This window comes from Globicephala melas, chromosome 7, assembly GCF_963455315.2.
Source record: "Globicephala melas chromosome 7, mGloMel1.2, whole genome shotgun sequence".
Lineage (NCBI taxonomy): Eukaryota > Metazoa > Chordata > Mammalia > Artiodactyla > Delphinidae > Globicephala > Globicephala melas.
Genome location: NC_083320.1, coordinates 29,267,017 through 29,294,433, shown reverse-complemented (window position 1 = coordinate 29,294,433; position 27,417 = coordinate 29,267,017). Strand labels below are relative to the sequence as shown.

Sequence of the window (27,417 nt, the reverse complement as noted above, 5' to 3'; positions counted from 1 at the left end):
TAATTTCTTGCAGGTGTTCTACGGAAGGATGCAGTGTGGCTGGATAGCATGCCAGCACAGGCAGAACACCACTTGAAATGATAATGACGATTCTTGCGCGAGGGGTTGGGATTACACGGTAGGGCCTGGAGTTTTCTGTGGGAACCCATCTCAGTGTTCTTAATGGTAGTAAATGGGATGATAATTTGCCGTGCAAATCTCCACCTTCCTAACAGCTTTCTCAGAAGCCTACTAACGCATTGGGGGGGAGACAGCGCTGCAGGAGCTGTCATGCGGCAGCTCATTGACCTCAGTTGAGCCTGAAACAAGGGCAGATTTTTAGGGCCTCTTGGATGGGGAGCGAGCCTGGGGCCGGCTGTAGTAGTGAGGAAGCAGTACAGGATTTCAGGAGGAGGAAAATGCCCCTCCGTCCATCTTCTTTCATTACATCCACCTCAACACCTTAGTGTAACAAGCTTGGTTGCACAAATGCATGGACAGATTTTCCCAGTCTCCCTGGCTCCCCGCAGCTTGAGTCCTAAGATGTTGGGATTGATGGGGAAGTAGCTCCTTAACATGCCTGGAGTCAGCAGAAAACAGGGCCCATGTGTTGCTGCAACCACCAGAGCGGCTCTTAAATAACTACATATGATGTTTGAACCTTAGGAATTAAAAAAAAAAAAATCATTGCTCCACTTAAAAAATATGAACATCTTACATATTCTTTGGAATTTACAGAATACATTAAATACTAATTATTACAATCAATATGAACATAAACTATTACTATTAAGGCCAAATCAAAGCAAAGGTAATTTTGGATAGGTTTTTCTAAATCATATTCCCTGTCTGATAATCTCTTTCCTTACCCACTCCCACCTGTATCATAATTATCCCCAGTTCAGAATCCTCGGTTCTGAAGGGTACCAGAATAGGTCACCCCCAAATACGAGCCCTTGGCATACATATTGTTTTGAACTAAAGGCCATTGAGAACCAGTAGATGCAGAAAAAGCTATAAAAACAGGGCACAGGTTTTCCTTTTGTAAAGGAAATATACATTTATAAAGGAAATTTCTTTTTACCAATAGTGTCTCCCTCTCCCTATCAGGAAAAGGAGGACTCTTAACAACTCTTATTAATGGAAAATTCACAGACTTAAATCTGCATAACAAACCTTACTAAACAACCCTTGTTCACCATCTATTTCCTGGTCACTTTCTCATAACTTGCCTCCCCCCACCCAGAAGCCCAGAGCCCCCTTCCCTTTGTTTAATGTAAAATAATTTACAAGCCTGAGTTCCATCTACCTCTTTGAGTTACTCATCACTGGGTGTTTCCACGTGTATGCACCATACACATTTAAACTTTGGTTTGTTTTTCTCTTGTTAATTCTGTCTTTTGCCAGTCCAATACATAGGGCCCCAGTCACAGAACTTAAGATGAGTCAAGGAAAAAGAAATTTTTTTCTCCCCTACAGTCCAGACCCAGCGGAAAAATGACAGAAAATTACTATGGCTTCACAGTAAGGAAAACCTAGTTTGGGGATTTTACAGGGGCTTGAAGAAGAATAGACACATCCTTGAAATAGGAGTAAAAGATACATAAGGACAGTGAGCACTGTACACAAGATAATCCAGAGCCTGCTTAACCCATTTGCAGAAGATCTTGCTTGGTTACATGATTTTACATCATTTTAATATTTAAGAAACATATTTACTTTAAGGGCGTTAAATTCCCTTGCCTAGTATGGATAAAAACAACACTACATTTGTACATTCTTAAAGAATAGGAAATGATGGAAAGCAACTATTTGAGTATTCGGGGTTGCATTTCATCTATGTTCCCATTAAGCACCGTTGAAGGCTTTAGTATCAAGAACTTTTCAAGCCATAAAGATAAATGAGATAAAATTCTTGCCCTTGAGAAGCAGCCTAGTGGGAAAAACATATACCTAGGACATAATTGCAACAACATTTGACAAGTGCTATAACAAAATTATGTACAAGAGTTAAAGGAGCTTTCAGTGAGGAGGTGACTGATATTTGAGTGATCTTGGAAGACAAACAGTATTTGTCAAGTGAAAGGAGAGGCAGTGGTGTTGCAGACAGATTGCACCTGCACAAGTCAGGCATGGAGAACTTGGTGCATGTCAGGTACAGTAACAATTTTGATACGCAAGAGTGACAATGATGGAAGGAAAACTTAAACACTGTGGAATACTCAAAAGAAACCACTGGATATTGTTTCAATGGGATTATCTGAACCTATGAGATATGCATCACTGTCTTTGACTAAGCTATTTTATAATTTTGTAGACATTAATGTTAACTTGTAGACAACTGATCACAATGCAAATAATTCTGATCTATAGACATGCAAATAAATTCTGTCCTGGTTGAGGGACAACCCTCCCCTTCAGCCCAAAGTCAGTCTTGGGTCCACCTGCAAATTCATTGTAACATTCTTAATCTATCAGCTTGTCTGTTCTTTGGTTATTTCTTTCAACTAGTTGTAACTTACTGGAGCCCTCTTCTAATTAACAAATTAAATTAAATTTTGAATACATGTTCATTTTATATTTGTATAAGTATCATGATTTACCTCTTTCTGAAAAGAGAAGGATTGAGTCAAATCATGAAAGCTTTGCCTGTGATGCTGAGTTCAGGTTTTATTCTATGACAGAATATGGCCAACGAAGAATTTTAGGCATTTACATTTACATTTTGGAAGAGTCACTGGCTGCTGTGTGGAGGAAGAGTTGCAGAGAGGAGAGGATTGAGTTGGGCAAACCAGTTAGGGAGCAATTGCAATAGATCAGCCTATATTCAGATAATACCAGGTAAAGAGGAGAGAGGTTGCATGGAGAGCTATATTAAGGTAGAACTGACACTGTAAAAATCAGATCCTTTTATAATAAATGTGACTAATATAACTGGAACAAATTTAGAATTCTTAAGTATTAGAGATTTACCTGTTGTAGATCTGTTAGTAGGTTTCTCAAAATCCTTCGAGTCATGCGTCCCCCAGAATTATAACCTCCCCTGTTATTTTCTGCATAGAGCTGAAAAAGAGCTAGACACATAAGGGGGGAAAGAAATCTTTAAACTGAATACTTGCTATATATCTTCGAAGAATATGTGCTTTGAATTCTAAACAGTTTATTTGTGGCTATAAAGGCGAAAGTTATAATTCTTGGTTATTTGCTTGCTGTTTTGAAGGCTTCCCAAACTAAATAATTTGATAATTAATGAAGACACATTCACATTTCAACTTTTTGATAATCTAGCACATCAATGACAAAGACCACAAGGTTGGTAAATGGCGATGTGAGCGGAGTCTGTCTTTAAGGGAATAATAACTACTGGTGTCTGAATAATCCCTATACAAATAAATATCAAGGATAACCAAATTATGAATAGTTAGAAAGCATAGATCAACATCTTGAAAAATTCTAAGTGTTGCTGAGTACTTGTCGAACCAGAGCAGTGTGGCGGGGATACAGGAGTGAGTGAAGCAGATAACGTGTTGGAGAGATTTGGTGGTCACCGCACTTCAGACATTCAAAACTCCTACATATGTTACCTCTGTATTTTGTAAGAGGACTATCCCCTGAGAGGGCAATCAGGGCGGCGGCTGCAGGTCCAAGCTTGAGAAAACCCGTTCCCGAGCTGCATGGCAACAAAACAGAGATACGAATGGGGAAGGCAGGGTTATTCTTGGTGAAGTGGTTTATAAAAACCATGACTGTGAATGGACATTTCTTTCTTTCTTTTTTTTTTTTGGCTGCACAGTGCAGCATGTGGGATCTTAGCTCCCCAACAAGGGATGGAACCTGCGCCCCCTGCAGCAGTAGCTCAGGGTCTTAACCATTGGACCGCCAGGGAAGTCCCTGAATGGACATTTCTGACACTGTGTTACAAGTTCACTCTTTTCATGGTCAGTTTTCCTATATCTAGAATTTGACAGAACTAAGAATTGAATGAAAATATTTCATCCTTCATTTATTCATTCATTCATGTGTTCAACAAATGTTTATTGGGTGCTTTCTCTGTACTAAGCACTGTCCTAGGCACTGGAGACACAGGCATCTTCCTGGGTCTTCCTGGGTCCTCCTGGACCAGGCAGTCTCACTTCCTTTAGGGCTCACAAGCTGGGAAACCAAACAACAGAGACAAGGACCAAAAGGCAGGCAGAAGGAGCAAACATTTATATTAAAAAAATCCACCCGTTCTCAGGCCCTCACTTAGAGCCTCATCACCCCGTGCCCCTTGGTTGTGCAGTTTCCAAACCTACAAAATACAATGTATCAAATGCCGGCGGATTGTTAGAGGCAGGCATTGATACAAGAAAGGGTAGCCAAGATCATAATGCTTAAGGAGACTGAAATCATGAAAAAATAACTTGAGAACATGTTTATATACTATTTGTACAACAACAAAAATAAATAAATAATAAACTAGTAAGGAATTTGCCTAGTGGTTAAACTGTGCTTGCCTTTGGGAGGCAGGCTTTGGGGTGGTATTTCTTCTTCTTCACTCTTTTCTGCACTTTCCAAATGTTTTATATTTACTGTGAGCTTTTAAAACTCCATTCTACAGGATGAAGGCTACTGGGTCAAGACCACGTAAGATAAACACAACTGAAGTGGGGCAAAAAAGTGGTAAACACACACACAAACACACACGCCCCCAACACCACTGACTTAGAGCATGCATAATCAAGCCTTTGACAGGGTGTAAGCTGTTTTATGTGTGCCTGTCCAAGTCATATGTTGAAATCCTAACCCCCAATGTGATGGTATTTAGCGATGGGGCTTGGGAAGATGATTAGGTCACAAGGGTGGAACTCTTATGAATTGGATTGCTATTACTACAAAAGAGACCCCAGAGAGCTCCCTCGCCCCTTTCACCATGTGAGGACACAGCCAAAAGATGGCCCTCTATGTACCAGGAAGTGGGTTCTCACCAGACCCACCTGTCTGCCGGTGCCCTGACCTTAGACTTCCCAGCCTCCAGAACTGTGAGAAATAAATGTTTAAGTCACCCAGTCTACGGTAGTTTGGTATAGCAGCCCAGACTAAGACAATAGGTTAGCCATTTATGCACACGTTATTCACAAACAGAAACTGACAACTGGTTATAAAGGAATAAGCAAAGACATATACTACCGGGGACTCAAGAGAAAAGTGTAATTTATATATATACATAGATGCATAACTGCCCTAGCAAAAGGTGTGTGTGCTTCTCTAGAGTGGAAATGAGTCTGTATGAAAATGTGGATTTTCCCCCTTTTTGCTGTCCATGAATCATTCATATTAGTGAGGTCGATAAGCATGTACTTCTTTGTTCCCCTCCTGAATAATACATATGAGGAAAACAAACAAACAAAGAAGCCTTCTTAGATATCAAACCTTGAATAAATATTAGACAACCCCAACTGGTCAATGACCAGAGGCAACTAAACACCCCCTGTGAGGTCACAGCATGGTCCCCTCAGCCTCACCTGTCATACATTGTTGTGAGAAGGCTCAGAGTGAGTTCCGGAGCTCTGGGGTGCACCTGTCCTGGTTTTTCCACCCTGACTCTCTGAAACAGCTCCTGCAGAGCCTGAAAAAGCTGCTGCACAGAGACAGCACTTTCTCTTGCCTCCCAGAGACTCTGACGTAGTAGGACATGCTGAATCAGAGAACTGTCAATCAAGTCCACTGCAGGAAGCAAAGGAAACACTGCATCACCTCTGATCTGAACAAAAGGCTTCAAAAAAGTAAACATCATCTAGTCTTTAATGAAGACTGTTTTTTACGGCAGCTGTTCTTTTTAAGGGAATTACATATGGTCACTATTTGGATACATCTCTCTTGTATATAATTCAAGTGCTCCTATTCTAACAGTTGATTTGATTTTGGAAAAGTGCATCTGTTTGTAAAGCATAGTTAGAACATTATTCCCAGTATAACCTCTAGGATGTGGCTTTATAAAAGGAAATTAAAAGGGAAAGAAGTGAGAAACTTGAAAATAGCTTTCCGAGGAAGTTAGGACACTGGTGAAAAATTGGGAAAAACATTTTTATACTGTTTATTAAGTGGATTGAGAAAATTCATCTTTCATGTTCAAATATCATTTTTTCTTGTCTACAGCCTAGCTCGAGAAGGAATATTGTGTATAAAAATGCAAATGAATCACTTAAAAAACTCAGTGATCTTTATAAAAGAGCAGTTGCTGAATTAGACTCCTTAGGTCTCACCCTTGCTTAAGTAATGTTTATTTTTTTGATCTTGGTCTCATCAGTATTATTATCCAGAAAGGCACTTAATAAAACCAAAGTTGCTTACAAAAAATAATGGTTTATTTCTTACATATTTTTTATCACCTTCTCCTAAAAATGTTACAAGGCAATAAATATAAGGAAGAATGAGATAGAAGAAACCCTATGGTTTCTTGCAGATGGAGGATGACAGACAAAATGAATAAACACCCACTTGTGCCATCTGAGATGGGGATGTCAGTGGCACCAAGAGCTGCTGGCATTTAAAATGCTTCAGACTGTGAAGTGATAAAACCCTGCACTTCTGTCTACTTTGTAAATCAACCTCACATCCACAAATCTAGCACGTATAATAAAATTTTTTATTTGTTCTCTGATACGGCTTTTAAAGGGAGAGTCTAAGAAAGTGAGGGGTATGTTTTGGGATGTGACTGTGAAAAAAACGTGGCTGCATGTGGTAGAGACTGCAAACTCTTTTATCGTTATTCAATCACAAAACCTATCACCTCGGCCTGGCGTGCTGTACACAGGATGCTGCGTCTTCTGCCGAGACTTCTGTATTACAGCAAAACAGATAATAGTGGTGTCCATTAATCTCACCACCAGATTTGTGCAGGAACGCTTTCCGGCTCTCCAGATCCTGCTGCCTGGAGCTCACGATATGTTTATCTCGGTGTTAGGGACTTTTGTTTTCCAATTTTTGTTTGGTTATCTGTTATAGGTAGAACTTTTCAACTTCTGATTTCGTGTACTGTTACTATTTCCCATGCATATTATTTATATTCACTGTTTCTGATGCAGGCGTAATAAAAAATTCAGAAAGGTACACCCTCGAATTACACTGTACACACCCAGGCTCATATGAACAATGATGAAGGCTCATGTGAACATTGGCTACTAACTTTCTTTAATAGGAGACATTCTCCAGGAAAATAACATGATTGAGGGTAAATTTTTAGTGAGCATCTTCTGCCTTTTGCTGATTTCTGGAATAATATAAGTAATTTGTCTATATCAGTGATTTAAAAAAAAATTTTTTTAAAGCCAAGAATCCCTTCTTCAAAGGATACTTTCACAGAAATGCAATATGGAAGATAGAGCAAAACAGAGTTGTTCTGGTAGAGGAGATAGCCTTTTGGGTTTTTCTACTTGCCTATTCTTCCTTTTCCCACCTTGCTGGCCCTTTGGGTTTTCTCGACTTGCCTCTACTTCCTTTTCCCACCTCGCTGGCCCTTTCTTACCCTACTTCACACCCATGTCCACTCTGTGAAACACAGTTTGAAAACCACTGGTCTATCTAACTTATTAGGCAAAGGCAAAATATTAAAAAAAATTCAACCTTTAGGAAAAATGACATATGTATGTGTATGTGTGTGTGTGTGTGTGTGTGTGTGTGTATAATACAATTTATATATATATAAAATACAATTTATATATATATATAAAACAATTTTTTTAGGTCTGCTGTAATAAATGTCATAAATTACACAAAGTGATTTTTTAAAAATGCAATAGAGAACTTATTAGAAATCAGTAACTTCAGATATGCTGAATGCCTGTCATTTTTCACAGCCAGGACCCAAGTTCATTTTGGAGAATTTTTACAGGATAAAAATTTTTACTGTATTTTACCTAGATAACGGTATAGGAAAAGAAACCATGGCATTCAATCAGATAAAATTTAATGCAAAAGAGTAGTTCTCATGAAATTCTCAAGCGATTTTTAAACTTTATGGCCTGAGGATTATTCATCTGAACTTACTTTTGCAGGTTCAGAAAGAGATGGGGGTACAACTTAAAAATGCAAGTCTTAAGTAGTAGAAGGAATTTAGAAATGTTTATATTTGAATCTACAAGTTATATTAAACTAACTTATTTTGTGATTTTATTTTGCATCAATATTGGTATCCTGAAAAGGAACTAAACAAACAAAAAATTTGCAGAAACCAAGTAGGAACATTTTTTTAAAGAATTAAAATCCTCATCCATGAATTATTGTCTATTGTCAGTCAGCGAAGCTACATGTGGGTGGAACACAGGTGTATCTTCCACACTCCATCTTCTCTGTTACAAGTAGGGTAGATGCACAGGTCCAACCTTCCAGATCCAACAGTCACTCACATGGGCAGAGTTTTTGGTTTTCTATGAATTTTACATTACACATCAGGGTCAGATTATTTCAAGTATTTCAAGAGAACCTGTACTTACATTGGCACAAGGTTTGCACTGATCGTAATTTGAAGGCTGTTCTATAAATGGAATTCTCAATACTATTAAGAGCATCTGTAAAGAAAACATGAAATATCATAGATAAAGGACTGTCTCATTAGATAAATCCCGTAACCTAGAAGGAAATCCTAGAGAGCATGTAGCCCTACTTTATTTTGCAGGTGAGGAAATCAAGTTCTAGAGCTCTCTTTCCTACCTGGGAACAAATAATAATGGACTACGCTATCCTAGGCTGCAGGTGACCATAGAGAGCCTCCTCTGAGCCCACCAGACTAAGGAATCCCCCAGTGAGAAGACTCCTCCATGAAGCTGTGCACTTTTTATATAAAAATGAAATAGCCTATGAAACAATAAGACAAAAAACTATCTGTAGAATATAAATTCAGTTTGTTAATATATTCTAGTCATATGTACACACATACTTATGCGTCTATGAAAATGACTATCCATCCATTCATTCAGCAGATTTTTATTGAGCTCTTACTATATGGCCCTGGCATGATTCCAGGCTCTTGAAATATAGCAACTAACAAAACAGATAAAAATTCTTGCCACGTGGAGCTTAATTTCTAGTGTCATTCATCAGATTGTTAACAGTGGATATCTTTGAGTGCTCGAATTCTTAGTTATTTTCTTCCTACTTGTCAATATTACCTAAATTTTCTATAAAGAGCACATGTTATTTTTATAATCAGAAAAAAATTATTAATATACCTTCTTTTACCCACCACCAACATCACTACATCAGTGGCTAGCATTTCTGAGCACTTACTAGGCACTGAGTATGTATTCACCCCTTTCACAGTGTGGAGAAGAGAAGAGGAGAAGAGAAGAGAAAGCTCTGGAGCCATATCTAGGTAATAGAAAATGTATATGTAATATACAAATGCCCTGTACATTTGTATATGTAATAGAAAATGTATATGTAATAGAAAATAGAAATGATCAAAACATATGAAAAAAAAGTTGAAAGACTAATTACTATAGAAGACTTTTTGACGAGGAAAAACAGTCATCAAAGATAAACAACCATAAGCAGAGATAGTTTTGCAGGCAAATTCCTTTAAACTTTCAAGGGATAGGGGAATCCCTGTTACTCAACTCTTCTAAAAACTGGAAAAACTCAGAAAACTTCCCAGTTTAGCTTAGGAGGCTAACATAACTGTAATACCAACATTTGATAAAGTTTTATTGAAAATATTGTTATTGCTGAGAGAAACTAGTTAAATTCTGATTTCAGACTTTGAAGGAAATTGGTCTAATTGGCCAAGGAAAATTGTCCAATATGGGACGGTTTCAGCATCAACTCAAAAGTCTAAAGTTTGAAGTCTCATCTAAATACCATCTAAATCAGATATATAAATATAAACAAATCTTATTTAAGATGAAATCAAAGATAAAACATAATATATTAACAAACATTTTCAAGAACATATTAAAGAATTATGTTCCATGATATGGAAAGATTTATTTCAGGAATTTAAAATTTGTTCAACAGTTAATTGATATATTAAGGGAAGGAAAAAAGTTACTGAACCAGTGGATTCTCAAAATGCATTGGTAAAATTCATCAGCCATTCTGATTTTTTAAAAACTGGTACATGATCTAGGAAGAGAGGAAACATCCTTAAAATGTCAGAAATAAAAGGCAAATTTCATATAAAAGTGAGATAGACAAAAGACATCCCTGTTAAAGTCAGGAAAAAATCACCCCCATCCCCCTTTTCACCACTGTGATCCAACTCTAGTCTGAAGCAGAGAAATAAAATACAGGGCATCAGGACCACCCCTGTCCCCTCCACACTGTGCCAGATAGGGCGGAATCTCCTTGATAGACCTTGAAGGATAGCCCTCCAGGATGTCAGTATGAGTCCATTGGAGCTGGCATATAATAATAGAATTGGAACTTATTTGCTGTCCCTGTTTTGGAATTCTAATCTACAAAAACAAATAAAAGTAAGAGTTATAAATTTTAGGAAGGAAGAGATGTACAGATGTTCTGATTGCCTCTCTATCCAGATAATTCATGAGGATCATCTGCAAGTTGGCTGGATTTAGGACAATTGTATGAGAATCAATAACTTTCCTTTATATCAGTGGTTTTCAAGCTTTATCTTGCATCAGGTTGCAGAGCTTACCCCCAGAGTCTGGGTGGGGGGGCCTGGGTATTTCATTTCTAATCCCAGGCGATGCTCATGCTTTTGGTCCAGGAACTATACTTTGAGTACCACTGCTTTATACCAAGAATAATCAGTTACAACAGGTAATTTTTAACATCTCAAAAATGCTTAAAGTAAACAAAACAATGTGTAAGACCTTATAAAGCTTTATTGAAAGCTATATTAAAGATAATATGAATAAATGGAGAGATCTATTTCCTCCATTACTGGATATTCCTGGATTAGGAATGTTCAATAGCATAAGGATACGAATTCTCCCCTATAAATTTAAAGCAATTCCAACCCAAATTCCACTACCATTTTGAACTTGACAAAATAATATAAAATTAATCTGTAAGAATAAATGCAATGTGTGCTTATTTCAGGAACAGGTAGAGTAATGGAACAGGACAAAATCAGAAACTGACCTATGTATACATAGGGTTTTAGCATATGATAAAGATGATGTTTTAACTCAGTGAGAATCAACAACTTCCCTTTATATTGGTGGTTTATATCAATGAGGAAATTATAGATTATTTAATAAATAGTGTTGGGGCCATTGGATGAATAACTATTTAGAAAAATATAATATAGGTACTTTAGTTCAGATCATAAACAAAAATAACACCAGGATGTATTACAGAGTTAAACATGAATCCTTAAAACTCTAAGACAATTAAAAGAAGAAATTTTTGTCAATCTTGAGGTTGAAAGATGTTTTAAAGCATGATTATAAGCCCAAATCCACAGCAATGTGTCTATAACTTAGTATGGTCCTATTTTTGTAAATGATAAAAACTAATAGCAAGAAAGAACACAATAAACACAGTAGGAAAGGTTATATATCAAACTTCTGTTTATCTGGGTACAAGAGTACATCATGGGGGGGGTTTAATTTTTTACTTTCTATAACATGATAGTGATCTGAATGGTACTGGGGAGAGAAAATTGGGGGGAGATATGAGGCACAATTTTCTAGGGAAATTGACAGGGATTGGTGGCTGATTGGATGTGGGAAGGAGACCAAGTGTAGGAAATAATGGGGGAGGATAAAGTTTGTGCATAGAGGTGGAATGGGAATTCATTTTCAACATCTGAGTTTGAGGTTTCTGTAAGATATCTGAATGGAGATGTCCAATAGGCAGTTGAAACTACCTCCCAGACACTTGGGAGTCCAGGATTCTGGAACTGGGACTTGTCCCCAGAAACTTGGGCTTGGAGTACAGGGAGTTGGAGGGCATGGTCCTTGGACTGCAAATCCTGGAGCTAAGGTGACCTGAGAGAATAGGCAGACATATTGGTCAAGGTATCTTTCTGAGAAGGCTTGTGGATCAAGCAGAGTCCAGGTGAAAGGCAACAGGTCAGAAACTGGGAATGCTGGACTAGAGCCAGAGGGTTCCACATGGTGATGAAAAGGAGAAGTTTAAAGAGATTTCCCAGCATGGAGGGAGTAGCCATGAGAAATTTTTAGAGTATTGCTGTCCAATAGAGAAATACAGTATGATTCAAATATGTCACCTTAAATTTCTAGCAGCTACATTTTAAAAAGTAAGAAGAAACAGGTGAAATTAATTTTAATGATTTATTTCATTTAATCTATCAGATTATTTAATATGTAACCAACATAAAAATTATTAATAAAACATTTTCTGTTCTTATTGTCTTCAAAATTCAGTATCCTTTTTACACTTGCAGCACATCTCAATTTGGACTAGCCATATTTCAAGTGCTCTATCGCCACATGTGGCTAGTGGCTACCAGACTGAGAGCTCAGTTTTAGAGAATACTGGCTGGGAGGGGGAGCTGCTCAGGATGTTGAACAGGACTCAATTTTTCATTCTGTATCTGGGGGTCAGGGTTGCTATTTAGGATGGGATAGATATTTAGGAGTCATTAGTGTTGACTGTGGGCAAAACCATGTCCATCTACTAGGTTGCCTAAGAAGAGTGCTTTAAGTGAAGAGAAAATTAGGCTAAGTAACAGTACGCCTGAGAAACATAATCATTTAAGTACCAGAGGAGAAAGAGAAACCTAAGAAGAAGAAGAAGAAGAAGGGAAAGCCAAAGAAACCAGGAGACAGCAATGGTACAAAGGCCAAGGAAGGTGAGTTTCAGAAAGTAGAGACAAGCCAATAATTCAGTATGTGGAAGCCACAAGGAGATCAACTATGTGCTAAAAATTAGTCTCTGTTTTTGATTAACTTGACTATTAAAGCCTTCATAAGAGCACTTTTATGGGGATATGGGGGCCCTTATCAAATTACACAGGATTGGTCAATGAATGTAAGGTAAATAAAAAAACACAAAAGCAGACAACTCTTTCAAGATCCTTAATCTGAAGGGAAGAAAAGAGGGCCATCGCTAGAAAAGCACACAAAATCAAAACTAACTTTCAAAGGCAGGAGAGATTCTAAAATGTATGTATGGGTCATGGAGGAGGGGTCAGGAGAGAGGATGAGGTTGAGGGTCCAGGAAGTAGGGTTCCAGGAGGTACTTGATATAGCAAAGTCTGTCTCAGAGGACAACATGTTCCCATAGCCACCCAACATCCATTCACATTTCTTCTGGTGAACCACCTTCCCCTGAACTTAGTCCGTGAAATTCTAGCTGGGTTCATTCGAATTCTCCTATTTCCATGGAGGACATGTGGCCCAGGCCTACACGATCAATGAGAGCATAATTGCCCTCCCCAGATGTGGACTCATAACCAAAGTCAGGCAAAGAATATACCAATGAAATTTGGATCAAGGACTCTTTGTTCAAGTTATCAGGGAAGAAGACTTATTTTTTCCTGTTGGACTTGAAATTGGAATCATAGCTGGGAGCAGCAGTTACTCTCCTGTTGGGATGTGTAGCTTGAGCATGAAACCAACACACGAAGGAGAGTAGAGATGAACTTGGAGATGGAGAGAAACCATGTCCTACTGACATTGTCTGGGCTCAGAGCAAGCTAGTCCTCCCTAAGGTAATTAATTATATAAGGTAATAAAGCCTCTTTGAGCTAAGTTCTCTCTTACAAGTAACTGAAATGTAGCTAACTGATACAATCTCTGAGGTAGAGGCAATGGATGGGGGAAGATGTACAGGTGAAGGAATTAGCTTTGGCAAGAAGCCCCTGAGAGGACATCCCCTCATTCCCTGAGAGGAAGAATAAAAGGATATGATGGTGGGTGTGGGAAAGAAGGCATGTCTGAGGGTTTCTGTTTTCTTTATGAAGTTGGGGACAAGTTCACTCAGAATTAGGAAGAGATGGTAGAGCAGAAAACTTGAGGAATCGTAAAGATATGGTATTGTTACAGCAGGCAGTGAGAGAGGAAACCAGTCACACACTTTGGAAAGAACTGCCAAGCAACGTTGCATCTCTAATATTTCTTGTGATAACAAATTTCAATTAAATAGACTTTATACCCATAATAGTCACTTGGAAGCAAGGTTTCACATGCAAACAAGCTTTGAGCCCAGGACTTACTTGTATTTATTATGCTGAAGGGAAGATGCCTTGAGGAAAATAAAGCTATTTTCAAATTTATTGTCAGCTGATTACCATAAAACTCAGGCAACTGGGAGTAAATGGTTTGTGTGCTGGAGAAGTGCTTGTGACTAGAAACACAGCAGGCTCCTTAGCCTTTGCTAAGCAGGCCCTGAACAAAACAAAACAAGGGATTGATGGGGGGATTTCATTGATTCAAACATATGTGGCAGGATAATTTATGGTGATATTAATTTCTTACTTGTTCTTGCAGCAGTGGGGGAATTTAAAGAATGAAAAGGCAATGTTTCCATGTCCATTTCTGTGTATGTTCCAAGGTCTAAGCTCTTTTTACTCCTTTGGGAGACTTACCACCTTTTAAGGGGTCAGTGTTTCAGGGACCACCCTGAATTCAACCCACTCAGGCTTTGGTATGAAAGGCCCCATCAAAGAATCAATGCCATCCATGGAAATGGGAGAGTTGGGATCAACACTACTAGAATTTCATGGACTAAAATCAGGGGGAAGTTGTTCTTCCAAAGCAGGTGCACTGGTTCAGCAGAAGAAACGTGACCAGATGCTGGATGGCCAGAAGAGCAGGTTCCCTCTGAAAGGGGCTCTGCTGTGGCAAATAACACCTGGACCCCTCACTGCCTGAACCTCAACTTCATCCTCTGTCCCGGCCCCTCCTCCCTGACTCATATACATACAGACATTCTGGATTCTCAGTTGCCTTTGAAAACCAATCTTGATTTTAGTGTTGTTCTAGCTATGACTCTCTTTTCCCTAGAGCAGGAGAGACGCTGATACCTGGACAGGAAAGTGGGAGATGCCTAACTGGGCTTCAAGTTTGAGGGCTGATTCCGGGGCGTCCCTTACTCGCAGTTCCGCGGGTGGAGGGAATGGCTGCGTTGTGTAACTAGGGAGACCAGACACTAGGCTTGGCAAGGATTTCTGTGTCCAGTCTTGACAAGGAGTCCCCTGTCTTCAAGTGGACCCCAAAGCCAAAGGCAAAGAGCAGAGTGGCAGCCACGATGGTACTTCAGACCAGATATTCTGAACACTTCAGACCAGATGTTCAGGAAAAACCTGAAATGGTTTCTGTCTGTCTCAGGACGGCTGCTTCCCAAACTTAACTTAGTCTAAATTTCATACCAAGTGACAGTGACTAGCTTTTGGTTTGGAAAAGGCTGTTTCTTGCCCTTGAGTGTTGTGGCGTGAAGTCATGGCTGTTCCACACATGGACATTGAGGGCCAGGCACTGTGCTAAGCCACTCAGGGCGTTACGGCGCTGAACCAAGTCAGACCCACCCTTGAGACCTTAGAGCATAGCCCTGGCCTCTCCCTAAATATACGTTGATTCAATGATCAATATATGATCATGAGTCAAAGACACCTACCTGAGGGGAACGTGGGCTGTGCCTGAAAGTGTCATTAAACAAGAAAGCTTATTTAAAAACCCTCTATATTTTGTTATTCTTTTTTGAACAGGTATAACCATATCAGAGACCTACAATTTACTCTCTTTTGTTGTTTACTATTTCCTTATGTTTTAAAAACACTTAGTTTTCAGATAAGAGTCCAATGTTAGAGTAGCGGAAAAGTCATACCTCTGCCCTAAGTCTGGAGAAGGAGAACACGTGGAGAGTAGCCACAATAGTGTGGAAATGATTTACAAAAATGTAATGCCCGGCATTGTTTTTCCTTCTGGAAACTGGCCAATTTGTGTGCCCTGGTTCCGCTCAGATGCACCAAATGAACACGGAATCAGCAAGCTAGGGAGTCTGCAGGTTCCCAGATGCTGCTGTTGGTGGAAGAGTAATTCTGTGGCTGCTCTACCATCTGGCCCATCACACTCCTGTCAAGTTATGTTTTGCAGTGTCATCTGATGAAGTTATGCAGCATAACATGGCAAGCTGTGATATAGTACTTGGGGAAAACGAATGGGTATCCCAGGTGATTCACCAGCAGCCCTGCTTCCTGAAGGCTTTTTTTTTTTCTCCTGCTGGTAAGAGAAGACTCAAGAAAGGAAGCAACTGCTGGATGTATCAGACCCAAAGCTATAAACAAAGTAATTTGAGATGTTCAAAAAAACAATAATATAAGCTTCAAAGCTACATATGGTCTTGTTCATGGAAGCAATTTAACTGGGAACCTTGTTTTGCTTTAAACGATTCATATTTTTACTTAGCCAAATCAATATGTGTCATTTTCTACAGATACTAAGAACGTAATAAAATTTCTTTCAACAGCCCATCATCTAGTTCGATGATCCAGAAAGAGATATTTTAGGCCAGTCGTCCTAAGTGGGCAGCATCAGCATGGCCTGGGAACTTGTTAGAAATTCATGTCCTTGGTCCCCACCCTGGACCTACTGAGTCACAAACCCTGGAGGTGGAGCCCAGCATTTTAACAAACCCTCTAAATGATTCTGATGCACACACACTACATTTAAGAAACACTCCTTAGGGAAAAAAGGGGGCTTTGAATGGATTATCTACTGCTTTGTGTTAAGCTTACTAATATGAAGGCCCAATACTGGGAAACCCAAAGATAATTGGAATCATTCCGAATGTTGTTTTAGATAAATAACTTGAGATAGTACAGAATTTTATATAAAACAAGCCAAGTTAACAATCTAGATCTCAGCTAGGGGAATAAGGCTGCCACTAGGTCCAACAATAAAAATATCACAAGCCAGTCCTGGGCCTACCCTAGCATTCAGAGATGCTGGAAGAAAAGGAAATTAGTTTCCCTCTATCCATTTATCAAATAGTCATATAATAACAGCTGTGAGACTTTTCTCTCAACTTTGGCCTCAAATAGTACAGTGAACTTACCCCTGACATTAAAATATCTACAGTGATGTCATTTTAGCAGTAAACTATGAAGATATACGTAAATAAGGTAAGCCACTTTTTGTGTCTTTGAATAGCAATTTAAAGTGCAATTATATTGAGATCAAGTCTTTTGTTAAATTTTTTTTTGGTGCTTTGGGGACAACAGACCAAATATTCGTCAATATGTTATGAATTTCTGTTTAGAAAACGGAGAAAGTCTTTTCAATCATCCATTAGTTTCTTTTTCAGCCAGCCATTTGCCAAATGTCACTCCTCTGCAACTCGGAAGTCTGAAAATACAACGTCTGTGCCTGAGTTTTTTGTTTGCAAACTGTGCTCAAAAACTTAACAGTAATACTTACCTTGTTTATCTGGGTCCATTTTAGGAATTTCTTGGAATAACAGATGGCAAGAAGGTCCTTGTAACTGGAAATGAACCAATATTTTAAGCAGGAGATTTTGCAGTGGAATTGCCAGATGTATCAGAGATATTTTAGGCCAGTGGTCCTAACTGCTGGGTGGGGAGCAAAAAGGCAACTAAGCAAAGTCATTTCACCCGTGGGACGATGACTACAAGGTGTTCAGAGAGACTAAAAACTCCTGGGAGGGTATAAAATAAGGAAAGCAGGGAGAAGCTTCTTATACTGGTCACTTCTCTAGGGAAGCTGGAAACAAACTCCTGAAACTAATACGGTGAATACTTAGAACTTTTGAGGCATTATAATTTTAAGAGTGGACTGAACTCTCATTTCAAGAGAATGGAAATTTACTTGAATTTTTTTTTTTTTTTTTTTTTGTGGTACGCGGACCTCTCACCGCTGTGGTCTCTCGCGTCGCAGAGCACAGGCTCCGGACACGCAGGCTCAGCGGCCATGGCCCACGGGCCCAGCCGCTCCGTGACATGCGGGATCCTCCCGGACCGGGGCATGAACCCGTGTCCCCTGCATCGGCAGGCGGACTCTCAACCACTGCGCCACCAGGGAAGCCCTTACTTGAATTTTGAAGGACAAAATTTGAAGCTCTCAGTGCTTGAATTTCTAATAGCACTACAGTGAATCATTCTACATACTAAGTATCTGAAAAATACTATCCATTTGAACACCTTATCACATACATCTGTGTATTTCTGTGTGTCTGTGTGTGTATACAATCCAGTTTGCTTTCAACAAAAAGAATGGGTTATGCTATAATAAAACCTTAACACATTTCTAAGAATGACATTTCTTAATATGGATAGTTGAAAACTGCTTTTAAAAATTACATGGTAATTAAGTTTAGGTAGGACTTTTCCTCATCTTCTAATGAGTATATTAATTAAGGCACAAATTGTTGGGCACATAAGCAACATTTTACAAAGAGAGAAACTAAAACAAAATTGATTATATTAGTTCTTTAAAAATATGATAGCAATAGTGAAAATACCAGACTTGCCCCAAACCAGGAAGGTTCCAAATATATTCAAGTAAGATTTGTTTTGAAAAGCTGTAGCAAGGGCAATCAGGTTAGAATTCTTCCTGGTGTAGAAACGCTTCCCCGAGCCCTTCCTGAAGTCCCCAGGTAGGTGCAGAAGGGTCCAGTCTCCCATCCTGTCAACAGTGCACCTGGAGATACAATCTATCTGCCTCCACTCCAGGTACTTACCTTTCTTAGTTTCCTTGGGGAAGCAGTTTAGTCAAACATTCTGTAGAGGTTACTCAGCAGTTTTGGAAGAAGGAAAAGTTGAGTACTAACAGATTTCCAGATGTGGCATTCCTATAGAGAGTGGATGTCTTGTTCTGACTGTCCAGCAGCTACACACAAAACTGATATCGCAACTGCACTGTTTTTAAGGGCTCACAGAAGTACATTCATTAGTAATAGAGATGCTGCATAATTTAAGACTACTCCTACATCTCTGTTTCAAAGGGCTATTTCAGTATTGATTTCGTGTGTGAGAGAGACAAGTAAAACTTCTGGGTGCTGTTGAGAACAAGGGTTACCATAGAGATTAAGAAACAGTATGAAGAACTCCACATCCCAGGGAACAGCTACCTTACTAACCATCCCAGGTAAGAGTACCTAGGGATGGAATCTAATTCATTTGATTATTAATTCTTTTAGAAATACAGAGGTACGATTACAGATTTTTTAAAGACACCAAATATAATACAAGTCTTCAAAAGGATAATAATTTGTTATGAATGCACATTTCCTCTTAAGTTCTAAGTATAATCTGAAAATGTATTTTTTAAAGTTCAAATTAGAAATAAACCTGTTGTTATCCTAACAAACTTTTATTTTTTTTCTAGTTACCATCTTTTATTGTAAAATTTATTTATTTTTGGCTGTGTTGGGTCTTCGTTGCTGCATGCGGGCTTTCTCTAGTTGCGGCGAGCAGGGGCTACTTTTCATTGCGGTGCGCGGGCTTTTCATTGCAGTGGCTTCTCTTGTTGCAGAGCATGGGCTCTAGGCACGCGGGCTTCAGTAGTTGTGGCTCACCGGCTCTAGAGTGCAGGCTCAGTAGTTGTGGCGCACAGGCTTAGTTGCTCGCATGTGGGACCTTCCCGGACCAGGGCTCGAACTTGTGTCCCCTGCATTGGCAGGCAGATTCTTAACCACTGCATCACCAGGGAAGTCCCAGGCTTTTATTTTATTTTATTTTTTTCCAGGTTTTTATTTTTAAAAAATAAAGTCATATCAACCAAATGTATTAGAACTTTACCATCAATGCCTTCAGGTGGCTGGAGACAGGTCATTCAAAAGGGCTGGAACCCAAAGTATAGGTATATTACTCCCTGAGAGCCAGAATATCTGGGTCCATGCTCCCAATTGATGCTCCTAAAACAATTATGATAAGTGGTCACTAATCCGCTCCAGAATGTACCATGAGAAAAATCAGTATGATCTCCAACGACAACCAATGTATCCCTTTCTTTTTGAAAAGTATTAGTATCACACTACTGGTTTCTTAAAAACAGAAACTTGGGACATTTTTAAAAATGAAAGTTGATTAGTAATGGGGCAAAAATGGGATCAAGTGGAGGGAGGAAAATGTATCATTTGTTTTTCTCTATATGAATTTTGTTGATATTCTGGGAGGAGATAAGACAATGTAGGAAGAGAGAAAGTCCTTCTCATAGGAAATCTGTATCTGTTTGAGTGCCTCAGACTCAAAGTTGAGAACATATTTAGAAGTTTTGTATTTCATTATATCTGCATCAAGACATAACATAATATCTGAGGTATTGGCAATAGAGGGAGGTTGGAATGTTTTCCTGAAGGCTGTCATGTTGAGATTTGAGCATATCTCTGGCATTGATTATACATGGGTCAAAAACTTCGCATTAAAAAAAAAAAGGTGTCTGAAGTTCCAGGCAAAATGATATAATTAAGTAGACAAGTGTTTAAGTACATGAGAATGAACTAGGGGTTGTTGGAAAGTAATTTAAGCAAATGGGCAATTGATAGTCCTGAGCTCTCAGCCTGGCTGATTTTGGACAGCTGAGATGAAAGATCGAGGACAGTTTTGGTTTCACTTACTTCTCTTAACTGGAAAATTTTAATTACTGTTGCACCTCCTGGTTCAAGCTCAGATAGACTTAATCTCATTAAGAGTTTCTTTTCTTTTTCGTAGTATGTTTTGGGTTATAAATCAAAGCAAGTTATTACAATTTTACAACATTATAGGTAACTGACAAGGGGACATTTTTTACTAGTATGGCAGTAATTTCTGTAAATCAAAATTTTGTAATTGACACTGTCTTTACCTTCTGAAACGGAGTAGCTCTACCCTGAGGAAGCAGGTGAGAAGAGGGTTCAATCTCCCTATACAATCGCACCTTGCTCTGGTTTAGACAGACTCCACACCAACCAGAAACTGGGTGACTGTGCCTTATCGTGCATGGGTACTGTTTTGTGAGGCAGCCGTTTTCTCTTCAATATCTGATAGCTCTTTACACATGCATCTGAAGACTCTAGCTTCCAAGAGAGAAAGAAGAGCCTTGACACATCATACCCTAAAATGTCTAGGTAGTCCTTTACATAAATTACAGGATAATTTTATATACATATTTACATATATGATGAACAATTTTAACAAATCAAGTTACTAAAATTGACTCAAGAAGAAATAGAGAAAAGAGAACCTTTGTGAACTGTTGGTGGGAATGTAAATTTGTGCTGCCATTATGGAAAACAATATGGAGATGGATCAAAAATTTAAAAATAGAACTATCATGTCATCCAGCAATCCTACTGCTGGCTATATAGCCAAAGGAAATAAAATCAGTATCTCAAAGCTATATCTGCACTCCTATGTTCATTCCAACATTCTTCACAGTAGTCAAGATATGGAAGCAACCTAAATGTCTGACAGTGGATGAATGGATAAAGAAAATATGACATATATATATAATGGAATATTACTTAGCCTTACAAAAGGAGGAAATCCTGCCATTTGGGACAATATGGATGAGACTGGAGGATATTATGCTAATTTGAAATAAGCCAGACACAGAAAGACAAATAGCACATGATCTCACTTACACATGGAATCCTAAAAGAAAAGAAAGAAAAAGTCTACTTCAAAGCAACAGAGAGTAGCATGGTCGTTCCCCGTTACCAGAGGCAGAAGAGGGTGAAGGACATGCAGGGAAGCGGGTAGACATTGATCTAAGGGTACAAACTCATTCTTCGGGCTTCCCTGAGGTCTTCCAGGACCACCCTATCTGAAGTAGCTTCAACATATAACTCCATTTTATTCATAACTATTAGCACAACCTGTGGTCATCTTGGTTCTTTATTTGTTTACTGATTTATCATTGTTTTCTCTACTAGAAAGCAAGCTCCTCAGGGGCAGGAATAAGAGCTCTTTTGTCTTGTTTGTTCATGTGTGATACTGTAACTCGTAATAAGAAAAATATATTTGGGGGCTTCCCAGGTGGCGCAGTGGTTGAGAGTCTGCCTGCCGATGCAGGGGACACGGGTTCGTGCCCCGGTCCGGGAAGATCCCACATGCCATGGAGCGGCTGGGCCCGTGAGCCATGGTCGCTGAACCTGCGCGTCTGTGAGCCCGTGCTCCGTAACGGGAGAGGCCACAACAGCGAGAGGCCCGCGTACTGGAAAAAAAAAAAAAAAAGGAATATATATTTGGATTTTGTCCCTTTGTCCCCTTTCTGGCACTGAGCTCCTAAAACCCTTGGAATTTCCTAAGGGATGAAAGTGATAAATTGCCTTTTATTATGTTAATGAGGCGACTTTTGGAAGCACTTAAGGACAGGGGGCTGGTTACCAGAGGAACCAACCACCTGCTTAGCGGGTTAGAACTTTAAGTCTCACCCCTTTGACCTCTGGGGAGGGGAGAGGGGCTGGAGGTTGCAGCAATTGCCAATGACCAATGATTTAATCCATCATTCCTACAATGAAGTTTCCATAAAACCCCAAAAGGATGGGGTTCAGAGAGCTTCCAAGTTGGTGAACACTGGTGAACACATGGAGATTTGGGAAGGGTGGCATGCTGGGGAGGGCATGGAAGCTTTGCAACATTTCCCCATATATTGCCCTGTGCTTCTCTTCCATCTGGCTCTTGAGTTATATCCTTTTTAAAACAAATTGTTAATTTGTTAAGTAAAATGCTTTCCTGAGTTCTGTGAGTTGCCCTAGGAAATTAATCTAACCCAAGGAGGGGATCTGATCTATAGCCATTGGTCAGAAGCACAGGTGAAAACCTGGCCTTTTGACTGGTGTCTGAAATAGTATGTGTGTGTGTATGTGTGTGTGTGTGTGTGTGTGTGTGTGTGTGTGTGTGTGTGTGTGTGTGTACTGGGGGGCAGTCTTATAGGACTGAGCTCTTAGCCTGTGGGATCTGACCCTATCTCCAGGTAGATGGTGTTAAAATTGAGTTCGACTGCAGGACATGCAGCTGATGTCAGACAATTGTTTAGTGGTGGGAAAGACCCCTACACTTCAGAATTAGGAGCAGAATTATACTCTGCATCCTCAGTGTTTGCTTCCCATACTGTATGAGCCATTGTAAGCCTCCAAAAAATGTGTTGAATAAAATCAATCAGGAGAGACTCGTTAGCATTGTGCATGGAGCGAGTGCCCCGCCTATGATCTATGTTGCATATTGCCTTCCTGTGGAGATGAAAGTTAATTATAGTCTGAGGCTCTCAGATTTCCAAATTATTTAAATACTCCTCCTTGTTCTGACTTCAAACCTTCTGATTATAATCTGTGTCTCCAAGTAGCTTGCACAGGAAGTGAAGTCACTCTCAGGGCTGTGGACATCTGCTCTCCTGGATAGGTTCTATTTTAAATCTAAGACTAATAAATTGGCATTCTTGTTCCATCATTAGTCTTGGTTGGTGTTGTGAGGATCATCAATAGTGCCCACACACTATACTTCTGATTGTGCAAGGATGAAGAATAGGCTTTGGTGGTGGATTCTACCAAGGCAATATCACCCTAGGAGATAACCTACTCACTTCCTTGGAGACTTACTGGTTTTCCTTTTTTATAGATACTTCAAAAAATAATAATGAGTACTGTCAGAATGTAGAAGAGAGGGACAAAAACATACATCGATTGATCGCAATTATGTGTCAGGCATTATTCCAGGTGCTTAGAAACAGAGAATGGATGACGATCCTGCCATTTTAGTATGGGAGATGGACAATATGATAATAACATATGAACAAACAATAATATTGATTATTGTAAGTGCTATGGAATAAAATGAAAAGTAGAGCAGGATAAGGGGGTTTAGATATTGCTGAATATTACAGTCTTTCATAGTGTGGCATGTGTAGACTCCATTAAGAAAGTGAAATTTGAGCAAAGATGTGAAGGAAGTGAAGGTGTTCGCTAAGTACCATTTAGAGAAAGAGTGTTCCGGGTAGAGGCTCTGGGGTGGGAGTCTGCCTGGCAGATGTAAATTGTAGCTAAGAGGCCAGTGTGGCCAGAGCAGAGTGGGATGAGCAAGGAGGAGAGGAGCAGGAAAGATCAGAGGGATGCAAAGGTGGGGTGGGAACAGGCCAATGTAAGGACTTGACCTTTACCCCTTGACCTTGATCTTTACTCCCAGTAGTAAACTGAGAGCCTCTACAGGCTTTTAAACATAGATGAGATACTACCTGATTTACAGGAGAATATTTTGAAGTCAGCGCCAACAGGACTTCCTAAGAGATTGGGTGTAGAATGTGAGGGAAAGAAAAGTAAAGGGCGACTCCAAGGGTTTTGGTTGGAGCAGTTGGGAGGATGAAGTTCCCCTTCACTGAGATTTTGAGGGACGAACAAGTTTGAGGTGTGAGATGTTGGAATAAAAGGGAAATTTGGGGCTTGTTAACTTATTTGCCTATTTGCAATTTAACTAGGAATCTCAAGTAGAATAGAGGAGTATCAAGTTTGGAAGAGAGGACAGCTTGGAGATATAAATTTGGGAGTTACCTACACACAGATGGTATGTAAAGCCATGCAACTAGATGGAATTATTAACAGATGAGTGTAGATAGAGGAGATAACCAAGGATAGACCCTTGCGGCACTCCAACCTTACGAGAGGACAAGAGGAGGAACCAGCAAAGGAAACAGAAAAAGTGGGACACCTCATGGGGATGAATTAGGAAGAAAACCAAGAGAGTGCTGTGTGCTGGAAGGTAAGTGTAACCGAGAGAAGGAAATGATCCACTATGTCAAACACTGCTGATAGGTGAAGTCTGTATGAGAACTACAGACACATCCTGGGATTCTTCAGTCACCGCAGTAACTTCTGGGGGCTGTGGGTGTAAACTTGACTTGATGGCATTACTCGAGTGTGACTACTGCATGCTGTTCTTGGGCAAGAGACACTCGGGCCTGGGGCCACTTTCCCTGAGATTGAGATAGGTAGTGTACCTACACGGAAGGAGGAAACCGTGGCTCTGCAAAACCCTTGCTTACGGCCCCTTTGTAGAGAAACCATGCTTCCTTGGACCAAATGAGAAACTTGTGATTAGAGATTCCTGAGGGCTTATAATTTCTGCCCAGAAGAAATTAATCTAAGGCGCAGAGCAGCTGCTCAGGCTTGGGAGGGTTACGGGTTTTTCTTCCAGCAGCTCAGCTGTAAGCTTGGGTAACCTTTCTGTGTCCTCTGCAGAATGAGTAAGCGTGCAGCTCTGGGCCAGGACCATTTTTAGACGTAAAGATGCTCATGTTAAGGCCAAGAAAGGAGCAAATGAAGGTTATATACGACATTTCCCACCTGGTAGGAGTAGAGGGAGGAAAAGGTTCTTTAACCTATTTCTGTCTGTTGGAATCCCATAATTTTCATCTCTCTGATATAAAAAGAAATGATCTGGCCAACAGAGGGAAGGTCACCCCACTGTGTCAGACCTCAAGTAGCTTCAGCGAGATAAGATTCTAGGCGGGGCAAATGGTCTATGCAAATGTGGTGGGGCAGCAAACCTAAGGCTCACAGGATTGTGGTGAACCCGTTTGGATGACATTAAGAAGTCCTAAAACAACATGCTGGTAAGTGTGGAGAGGAATCCTGCAGTCAGAAAGTGAAATTCAGACTAAAGTACCAAGACTGTAGATGCAGATAAAGGGAACTGGGGAGGTAGCTGACTGAGGAGGTGACTGCCCGTTGGCTGGAGCGGTGGTTGTGGAAGTGTGGTCCTCAGATCGGCAGCATCAGTGTCCCCTGGGAACTTGTGAAGAATGCAGGTTCTCAGACCCCACATAAGACCTGCTGAATCAGAAACTCTGGAGATGGGGCACAGCAATCTGTTTTTAACAGGTGATTCCGATTCATGCTAATGCTGAAAACCACTTGTCCATTGAGCTAGGCTGATGACATTTACTCGCTGGAATTGACTATTAAAAACATGACAGCATATACACACCATAATACATAAACTAGATAACCAACAAGGACTTACTGTGTAGCACAGGGAACTATACTCAATATTTTGTAATAACCGCTAAGGGAAAAGACTCTGAAAAAGAATATATATATATATGCATATATGTATAACTGAATCACTTTGCTGTACACCTGAAACGAACACATTGTAAATCAACTCTACTTACTTCAATAAAAAAAATAAAATAAAAAAGAAATTAAAATATAAAAAAATATGAAAGTCAATACAGGTTTTGAACCTGACTGAGTGGGAGAATTGTCTAAATTATCTAAATATATTTCTGATTCATTCCCCTAGAACAAATGACAATAACAAAGTGAAAGATATTTCTCGATCAAGTTATGTAGCTTTTGGCTGTAAGTATATATAGGCATATATATAAGTATGTATTTGTTGGATGTAAGTAACAGAAACCACAACTCACAGGGGCTTAAACCATAAAGTTATTTGTTGTTTATTGGACAGGAATTCTGAAGGTGGTCCAGGGTTGGCTCAGAGGCTCTTTGAAGTCATTGAGGCCTTGGGCTCAGGCACCAGGCTTTTTCTATCCTTCTACACTGCCACTCTCCTGGTGGCACCCTGCTGGTGATGTCTCACCTCATGGCCACAAAATGGCTGCCCAAGCTGCAAGCATTAGGTCCTGGTAGAGCAGCATTTTAAGCAGGAAGGAAGTAGGTGGAAGTCAAAGTGATTTCTCCTTGCATACCATTCATTCATTCATTCATTCATTCATTCATTCCCTCTTTCTCTCTGCCTTCCACACCCTCTCTCTCTCACACATACACACATCCCCACTGGAAGACGATTCCTCCTTATGTATCACTCCACAAAACTGGGTCACATGCCTGCCCCTAGACCAATCACTGGCAAATGGGACTAGCTAAGATCTATCAAGATTCATGGCCTAGAGTTGGGCCCATTGCCCGTCCCAACAAAATCAGAGTTCTGTTAGTCAAGAGAACGGGAGCAGGGCTGTAGGGAGGGCAACTAAGAGTGCCTGCTACAGTTACAGGATATGTACACTTAACCTATATTTCAGTGATCAATAAAGTAATTACTTTATTCATATAATGCCTTTCTCTGAGTCATATTCTAAAAGTTCTACTGAATATTCTTCCCTCATGCCTTTATCATGACAGTTTTAATAACATGGAGAAATTATTTTTTAATAATCTCACATTAAAGTTACTCCTAATGGGAAGACCAGACTTGAGATTTCCCAAGTTGGGTCATTACAAATAATAAGCTAGTGTGAGAGCTAGTGCATCAGCTGAAAAATGAACAAACAAACAAAAACAAAATAGTAATTATCTGAAAGATATTATTTTTGAAATGGCACCCTCATTATTTTTCAACAAATAGCAAGCACATATAATTCCATATCTTGTATTAATTTTGGACAAATGTATGGTAGTAGGTATAGTGGTTAAAATCACTTTGTTCTCTTCTCCTATGGGAGTCTATCCTGGACCATCCTGGTCATCCCATAGTGGTTCAAACAAGCGATTGTTCAGATTCATACTGGGAAGTACAGCCTGCTGGGGATGGGGCTGAATATTTCCTACAGTGTCCCTAGAGAGGAGAAACTCTGC

The 27,417-nt window shown here is 39.7% G+C and overlaps 1 protein-coding gene across 1 annotated transcript in view; it reads right to left on the bottom strand.

The window, feature by feature from the left end:
* The window catches only part of DYTN (dystrotelin), a 50,898-nt gene extending 33,573 nt beyond the window's left edge, over positions 1-17,325 (bottom strand). The window contains exons 1-5 of the mRNA XM_030851691.2: positions 17,307-17,325; positions 8,454-8,528; positions 5,484-5,685; positions 3,564-3,649; positions 2,953-3,053 (exon numbers count right to left, since the gene is read on the bottom strand). Of these exons, the coding sequence (XP_030707551.1) occupies positions 2,953-3,053; positions 3,564-3,649; positions 5,484-5,685; positions 8,454-8,528; positions 17,307-17,325 (483 nt within the window). The remainder of the gene's footprint in view (positions 1-2,952; positions 3,054-3,563; positions 3,650-5,483; positions 5,686-8,453; positions 8,529-17,306) is intronic.
* Positions 17,326-27,417: the final 10,092 nt, after the last annotated feature.